Source organism: Octodon degus, unplaced genomic scaffold (genome assembly GCF_000260255.1).
Source record: "Octodon degus isolate 3935 unplaced genomic scaffold, OctDeg1.0 scaffold00219, whole genome shotgun sequence".
Classification (NCBI taxonomy): Eukaryota; Metazoa; Chordata; class Mammalia; order Rodentia; family Octodontidae; genus Octodon; species Octodon degus.
In genome coordinates this window covers 2,762,883-2,772,007 of record NW_004524795.1, presented here as the reverse complement: position 1 = coordinate 2,772,007, position 9,125 = coordinate 2,762,883, and the positions used below count along the sequence as shown (strand labels likewise).

Genomic DNA, 9,125 nt, shown 5'->3' with positions numbered 1-9,125 from the left:
AGCACATTTCAAATTTCAAGTATGAGAACCTCTCTGTGCTGTCCCTTTCAGTCCCAATAGTGAGGAAGTTGACAACTGGAATCTTCAAGAGATGAGTCTAGTAGGAGACTGGACTTCAGTCCATTGGTAAGCACAGCCTTATGGAGACTGTGGGAGCCTAATCTCTTCCTCTTCCGTGTCCAAGACACGGAACGAGTGATTTGGCTTTGCCCCATGCTCCTGCCATGATGTGCTGCCACAAGCAACAGGGCCAGCTGACCATATGCTGAAATCTCCACTGTTGTGCCAAAATCCACCTTTAATTTTAAAGTTTATTATCTTAAGCATGTGTCATCGCTCTAACAGAACACTGTCTGATGCAAGTGGTCAGGACTTGTTACTTTTACTTTTAATTTGGCAAAACTGTAAGAGCATGAACTCATGATGTCTAGCAGGACTAGTCAAATGTGGCATTACATCCAATCCCACATTATGTGTGAATGATCACACATATCCAGGAACAGGGAGTGGGTCCCATGTGTCTTTGACAAGTGTCATCTTCACCTCTAGGCCTGTGGATCATCTGTGAGGGGGCCAGCTGCTTCCCCTGGAAACTGAGAGACCTGAGCACCAGGATTTTTATCTGACATTACAATAATCTGCCTCTTTCAGATAGACACATGTGGCACTGATGACAAGCACTTTACATTTCCATCCTCTTCACTCAATTCTGCTCTTGTCTGAACTGACAATAAGTATCCTATGGCCATCTGAATGTGTGTTCCCCTCTGCCATCTGCCATGCCTGGAGGTTTCTGACTTTGGGAATAGGACAGAACATCAGCAGGACATCAGATGTGAGTCAGTGAGCTCCTTATTGCTGCAATAATTTGCTACCATCCTTGCGTCTTGGCCTACCTGGTTCTGAGTGTTTCTAAGCAGGTTGGAAGGTACTTGTCAAACAGAATGGTTAGGTGGGCTCTCTCTGTCTGCATTTCCCTCTGATCGATCCAGCTGCTCACGGGAGGGTTCCATCCCAGGTCTGCAGGGTTGATATATAAGATTCCTGAGAGAACAGAGGACAGTGCGCAGTGAATGTTCAATGTTCACCAATATATTCTTCACCCTAGGGAGTTATTGTCTCCCTTTAGGAATATTCAGAAGACTGAACTTAATAGATACTTGGCCTATGTTAGAGGGGACATGTGGCTTTGCTAATTGGGGACCCAATATCAATTGGTAGATGGCAGATGAGTGTAGATCAGTGTTGCGAAGGATCCTAAAGCCAGGGCTAGGTTCAGAAAGAAAGACTGCTGTGATTTATCAGCAATACTGGTTGTGGAAAGAGAACATTCAGTGAGCTGAACGGAGGTCCATGATCTGACTCTTGAACCTTGTCAAGGTGACTTCATTTGGAAAAAATGGGCTGCACAGATGTTAATTAAGTTAAAGATTTGAGATTACCCTGGGTTATCCGAATGGGTCAATCACAAGGGTCCTTATGGGAGGCAGAAAGAAAAGGACTCCTATAGATGAGACAGGGCCACAGGCCAGGGAGCACTTCTGCTGCAAGAGGAAAGGAAGAAGTCTCCCCAGAGATTCAAGGGGATGCAGCTTTGCTGATGTTGATACTCACATCTGATTTCTCAAAATGGGAGAGAATAAATTTCTGCTGTTCCAAAAGCCAACAGGTTTACGGTGACTTGTTACACCTATTCCATGGGGACTAGAAGGCTGATGCAGAGTGGGAGATAATTCCTATCCTGCACACACAGGTCTCAGCAGAGGCCCACAAGGAGGTACTAGTATAGATATTAAAATTTTATTTTTTTCACTATTTTTATTTGGTTATTTTATTTAAAAAGTCTAAACTATTTTTATTGTTTTTAAAATTCAATTCAATTTTATTTTGAAGAGTAAACACAAAAAAGCAAAAACTAATAGGATGGCATATAACAACACATATGTTAGAGATCTTCAAAACAGGAATAGCCAATTAACAATAGTTGATATATTATCTATTTTATTGTCAAATCTATTGCTCAGATTAACAGATATAGTTATGCCAGATTGGACAAATAATTGATTATTAACACTTGCTTTCAAGAAATCTTAATTTTTTTCCTTGATTTAAAAAAATATTTTAAAGAGAGTATAATAATTGATGAGACATTAGAAACAGTATATATTTAGAAGACCAAGATGAGAGTTATTCAACCATGGGTTTTGCATTACATATTGCTGTCCTTGATGTAGTTGCTCAGATCACAGCTGAAACTATTATTAAATAAAAAAATTTTCTTAGTACATATTTATAATATATAATGATTCATCATGGGGAATTAATACATACATGTACAAAACAGATGTTAATTCTTAGCTCTTTTTCCTCTTCCTCTGCCCTTCACCTCGGATCCCTTCCCAACTGAAAAATCCTTTTTTAGCTTTATTCAGGTGGAATTGATGTACAAAGCCCTGTGCATATTTAATGGATCCTGTTTATGGAATCTGGGTCTGTGCATTCCCCTGTGGCATCATCTCCAAGACCAGGTAATAAACATATCCATCACCCGCAAACATTTCTTCATATTCTATTCCTTGGTTTGTATTTGTGTGTGTGTGTGTGTGTGTGTGTGTGTGTGTGTGTGTGTTAAGAACACTTAAGCTGAGATGCATCTTCCTAAAAAAAAGATGTTCTACAGTACACAGTACAGTATCGTTAACAATCAGCTCTGCATAGCACACATATTTCTAAATTTATCCATCCTGGGTCACTGAGACTTTGTACCTTCGGAACATCTCCTGTTTACTCCTTTCCCAGGCTTTGAAAACCACTATTCCATACTCTTCTTTCTTTCTTTTTTAAAAAATCTTTTATTATATTTATTTAGTACAAGGTCTCACTAGGCAGGTTGGACTCATAGTGATCTTCCTGTCTCAGCCTCTTCAGCACTGGGATTACAGATGACCACTACCATGCCAAGTTTGGGGTTCCTGGGCCAGCATGGCATGCCATGCTGGGGATGGAACCCCAGTCCTTCCACTTGCCAGGCAGGGGCTTAGATTGCTGAGCTATCTCCACAGTCATCCATACTGTATTTCTTTAGGATTGGTTATATTGTCAAGTAGGTCCTTTTTATCCTCTAATCTCTGCTAATAAATTTAATCATAGGGATAGAAGAAATTTATGTTAGCACTGGTATTTTCCACTAAGAGTTAATGAGTTATGGCAATAGTTTGTCATCTCCATTGAGTTGGGGTTTGCCTTGGGGGTTGAGTTGTTTGCCTTGAGGGATGTGGATTAGGGCTGCGAACCAGGCCAGAGCTTGGTGATCAGGCTTCTGGACCTTGGGGAGCCTGTCTCCACTGAGCAGCGTGTGCTGTGGGTCCTCACCTGCTCTGGAGACAGTTGCTGGAGTGGCTGTGCGCAGGTGGCTGATCTCAAAGAGGAGCCGCATGCTGGGGTTGAGAGGGATCCTCTCGTTGCTCGCCAGGGTCAGCACCTGGGGAAGGCAGGGAAGACATCCAACAGAAGGGGAGTTGGGAAGCCCTGCCAGTTGGAGGGATTGCTGGATTCTTGTCAGGGTTGTGGATGTGTGGTGCTTCGATTACATTTCTTATGTGTTGGACACAGTCCCTAATGCAACAACACTAAGATGTGGAACCTTGCTGAGTTGATGAGGCCATGAGGCTGCCACTCTCATAAACTGATTAGTGCTAACTATAAAAGGCTGTGGGACTGAGAGTTTTGTCAATTGCTTTCTTTCACATCTCGTTCCTGTGTGAGATTGCACAGGAAGAGGGCCCTTACTAGACGTGGTCCCTTCTGGGATTCTCCAGCCTCCAGAACCATGAACCAAATAGATATCTTTTTTTTTTATTAAATAAATCATCTAGTCCATAGTACTCTGTTATAGTAGCACAAAACAAAATCCAGATGACAATTTTTTTCTTTTATGTTATTTTCTGCAATGCCACTATCTCCCCTGTATCTCTCTCCCCAATCCCACTTTCTTGTCCTTTGTGTCTATGAAATCAGGAAAAACTACTATTTAAACTGTTTCAATTGACATCAGTAATTCAAATGAACTAGGCCATATTGTAGTAATAAAACCATAAAAAGAAAAGTGCTTCAGTTTCCCATTGCTGTTCTTCCTTCTTAGTATCCCACTGGGATAGCACACATTTATTCTAATGATGCTGTGAAGGTCAAAGCCATTTCAACACTTCCAATCTGGACGTGCCTTTTGCACAAGTCTAGGAGTAGCTATCAGCTTAATAGCCATTTTGCAGGCTTTCACTTAATTTTCTTTGTTTATAAAAAATAACATGAACTCTCAATGGATGAATATTTATACTGCTATGGAGTGTGTTCGATAGGCTGAGTGTTTCTGATGCTTCGTTTCCTTACTTATAAGAATTAGAAATAGGAAAAAAGATTCGAACAGATGATTTATAATTCTTTTCAGATCTAGAGATAAAGTGAGTCTTCAGGAAGAACCTTCTGAAAGAAATTACAGTCTTTGCCAAAGGTGAGGAGGGCAACAGTAGTAATACCACTGGAGCGGGTCGTGGCTGCAGGTGAGAATGTATGAGCTTTAAGGTGCCTGCCACAGATGCTTGTGGTAGTTGCTAACTGTTGTTCAACCATCATATGGAATTTAGATAACAAATGTGCTTGCCACGCTGGAGAACAAGCTTAATAGATGATTAGAATTGATGTGGGGATCCCGGTCGCCTTTCATACCTTGTTGTCATCCATGACAGTGTTCAGGGACTCAATCCACATTGGGTCTATGTCACCATCCAGTAAAATCCACTTGGGTCCATCGTGGGTAATGTTGGCAAGATCCCGCATGATGGAGGAGAACAATCCTGAGAGGAATCACCAATTGTTTATTTTCCATGTCACCATCTGTTCCCATTTTCCTAGCATAACTTCCCCCCATGGGCTACCACAATCAGCAGGAAGTGTAAATAGAGAAGGCACAGCAGACCTGGCTCTGTATCATTTTTTTTAAAAAAGAGAATTAAAAATAGTGAAAAAAATAGAAATGATACAGAATTTCACTAAACAAAATTATAGGACTTCAACAATGGCTGATGTATTGCATTCTTACCTTCAAATTAGTCACTCAGATTACCTGATGTAAGCATGCAAAATTGATCAAAATGATGAAAATTTATAAAGGAGAGACAAAAAATTAAGTATTAACTGCTCCTTTGAATAGACCAACAGAAATCAGCAGTACGCTTGTCAAAGCTATACTGCGTGCGCGCGCGCACACACACACACACACACACACACACACAATTTTTCCTTTCCTGCTTTCTTTTTTTCTTTCCTCATCCCAGTTGTTTCTTCCCTTTGAACAGTTTGTTTGCCTTTCACAATATCTATTGTATGTTTCAGATTTTATTTACTCTTTCAGGTTCTTATACTAGGGGGACAATATGATATTTACACATGTGGGTCTGTTTCATTTCATTTATGAGTATAGTCTCTGGTTGCATCCATTTAGCTATAAAAGCCTCAAGTTTATCCTTTTTATAGCTGAGTAATACTCCACTGTATAAAAATATAACAGCATTTTTATCCATTCCTCAGTTGATGGGCATTTCAGTTGTTTCCAACGTTTAGCTGTGGCAAATTGCATTGCTATAAACCTGGGTGCACTTACACAGCCGTGGTATGATATTTTCATTTCTTCTGGAAAAATACCCAGGTGAGGAATATCTGGCCCTGTTTCGTGTGGTACCAAAAATGTGACAGTGCCAAGGGTGCATTCTGCAGTACTGGACTTGCTTCCTAACAGCCACAAGAACCACAGAACAAATAGCAGCAGAAACACCTGATAGTACAAGCCTTTTAAGTGACAAAGGACCCAGTGAATCATTTCAGCTTGTTGTTGTAAAATAAGCTGAACCACTTTTTCTTAGGTGAAGTTTTCATCCTTCATAATTGCAGCCCTAGACAATTTTGCTTAAAATAGGTTTTGCATGAAGACTCAGTGTGACTCTTACTGTGAAATTGTGACATGAAATTTGTGCATTAATTGGTACAATTGATCTTTGTGATATTATACTTTCCCAGTCGATAATATAATATGTCCTTTTATTTATTCATATATTTTTTATGTTCATAATAAAAATTTACAGTGTTTTAACATATCTCTTAGGCTAAATGTATTCCTAAATATTTCATAGCTTTTAATGTTCTTTTTCTTTTCTTTCTTTTTTTTTTTGTATTTTAGGGAAGGGTCTTCAGGATGTTCAGGGTCTCACTACTAGATGGGCCTTGTAGTGATCTACCTGTTTTAAAGCCTCCCAAGAGCTGGGATTACAGATGTGTGCCACCATGCCCAGTCTCAATTGCCCTCTCAGCTTGTCCCAGGGACAGGCTGACGCGGTAGGCCTGGGGATGAAACCCACGGTCCCTACACCTGCTTGCAGGTGCTTTAATCCACTGAGCTATTTGACTGGCCCTTCAAAGCTTTTCCTTACAGGCTTTAGTTGTGTTCCATATATTTTGTATGAAGTATTTTTTCTCTTCTTCTTCTTCCTCCTCCTCCTCCTCCTCCTCCTCCTCCTCCTTTTCTTCCTTCTCCTCTTCATCTTCTTCCTCTTCATTTAATTCTCACAATGGCTTATATTTATGTACAACACTTTCAGGGAGTTATGTCAAGGAGAGTAGTTCTTTTCATTTTATTCAATTTTCTTTTTGATTCAGATGTAGGGAAGCATTTGATTTACAGGTATATAGTAAAATTAATTTGGCTTATTTTCTTGCTAGTTGTTTATCAGACAATGTGGTCTATAATTTGATACTTTAGAATTCAAAATAGGTTCCTATACAGCAAACTAAGTTTTCCATGTTTGGAAATGTTCAATGGCTCAACCTTGAGAGGAGTATTTACTATTTATAGGATGCAAAGTTCTACAATTATATGTTATTTTGAGTATGATGTTTCATTTACAAATTGCTCTATGCATATACTTATTGTTAGAACTATCTGCCTTTGTAAAAGTTATATTCTTATAGCTCACTATATTTTTATTCTTAGTCAAGTTTTTCTAAATGTTTTAAAAGGCTATAGTACATTTTTTGAAGATATACCGTTTAATCTATACAGATTTATGACCACTATTTCATCTTTGTCAGTTTCCTCAAATTTAACATATAAAATTGATAGCATTTCATTTAGAATTTTAAGAAAGCAAAATGTTAACTTTATTATGAAGCTTAAATTTAACATGGAAAACAAAGCACCTGAGACTGTAAAATAAAGCTCAAACACTGAGGTTCAACTTACCTCATCAGACATTAAAATATACTGCAAAATGATCGTAACTTGAATGAATGACATTCGTATAGGATCAGATATATTGGCGAGTGGAACATAACAGAAAGCTTGGAAGCAGATCTCAGCGTGTATAGAATTTAACAAAGGACAAGCTGGTGTTTAAGTTAAGAACGAAAGGATGGTTTACTTATAGATGGTGCTGGCACAATCAATTATCCATCTGGGAGGAAATAAAGTTGATTTTCTACTGCATCTCATACTAAGCCCCAAAATAAATTCCAGATGGATAAAAAATGTTAATGTAAAAAGGATCCTTATTGACCAAATTTATAATACTATATCTGTAGCTGAAAATTAGAATTATAAACTAAATAGGAATCCCAGATGCTAAAAAGACTAGTCAGACATAATTCTTTTTTAAAATAGTCCATGGTAGAATACGACATGAAGTGTCTATAAGCAAATAATTGCTGGGGAAGCATCATTAGTAATTCTTGTGACAAGTGAAGAGTTCATTCCTCTGATTAGAGAACTCTAACACACTGACACAAAATAATAAGAGGAAATAAAACACAGAAGAGAAAATTACTGAGACGAATAAGAAGGAAAAGATGCTAAGCTTCAGTAATAGTCAGTGAAATAAAAATTAGAGATGCTGCTTATTACATTCCCTTCCTCTAGGCCTCTGACTGAAGTTTTTAAATTAAAGAAGAAATACAGTTAAGCTGTTAAGAGTCAGATGATGACACTGTAGGAAAGGGAGGTGAGATTTCCTCATTCCGGATGCCCAGAGTAAATGTGGATCTGGAACCCTCTGAATCTCTGTGGACATGAGTACAGCCCTTGGAACCCTCCTGTGATTGGCAAGAAACTGTCAGCATCACCAGGGGCCAGGCACAGGGTCCCTAGCATGCAGCTCCTGCATCACCCGCAGGACAGTTTCCACAGGGGGAGAGAGGTGTCTCTACGTGATGCTGGTCTGCTGCACTTCTTTAGGAATGGGACTTCTCTGACTTGTGTGTACCTTATATCTATTGCCAGACAGTGGCTTAAGCTCCACTCAGCAAAACAAAATTGAATTCCTGACTGCTTTCCCCTGTTCCAAATGATGAAGTCCTCTCCAGCAGACAGCTGAAAGAAGTCACTGAGGAGGGAGCCCACCTGCTAGGTGGAGCGTCCCCACTCAGCCAAAACTGGCTACTTCCTTTCTGCTGATCTTCTCACAGCCTCCAGTGACCCCAAACAGGCCCCCTTCAATGTTCTTTACTCTGCAGATCACCCCACTGCACCCAGGCATGTCCAAGGAACTCTGAGGAGAACAGGAACTTTTTCTTTGGGGGATCCCACTCTTACCATCCTTCCATTCTCGCGTGGCTGGATTGATGATGCCAAAGAGTTCATCATTTGTGACTGCTTTGGGATTGAGGTCAGTCCAGACGGGGCGGCGTTTCATATTCTGATAGGTCTTGTGCAGGGATCTCAGCACTTGTGATTTGCCAGTGCCAGCGCCACCCACCACAAACACAGAGTGCCGCACTGCCAGCAACTCCTCCAGCTGGACCACCTGGGGAGACAGGAAGGCAGCTGGTGGAAGGGCTTGCGTGAACCATGCTGCTGTCTGAAGTGAGATCCTGTCCCAAGTGAGGCAATGTCAAGAGGGGAGTGCCTTGAAGAGGTGGATTACAGTAGATGATCCTTAAGTCAACTGGGGAGTGTGTTTTCAGAGTGATTATGGCACTTCCTGTGGGACTCTTGAAGACAGAAGTGGGAGAAGAGGAAGAGGAGGATGAGGAGGAGGGAGAGGAGGAAGAGGAGGTGTTGTTGTTGTTGCTGTTGGTGGTGG

General features: G+C 40.3%; 1 protein-coding gene across 1 annotated transcript in view; it reads right to left on the bottom strand.

The window, feature by feature from the left end:
• Positions 1-9,125, bottom strand: part of Dnah9 (dynein axonemal heavy chain 9) — a 433,197-nt gene that overhangs the window by 245,555 nt on the left and 178,517 nt on the right. Inside the window, exons 31-34 of the mRNA XM_023705424.1 lie at positions 8,636-8,846; positions 4,726-4,853; positions 3,373-3,481; positions 897-1,044 (exon numbers count right to left, since the gene is read on the bottom strand). Of these exons, the coding sequence (XP_023561192.1) occupies positions 897-1,044; positions 3,373-3,481; positions 4,726-4,853; positions 8,636-8,846 (596 nt within the window). The remainder of the gene's footprint in view (positions 1-896; positions 1,045-3,372; positions 3,482-4,725; positions 4,854-8,635; positions 8,847-9,125) is intronic.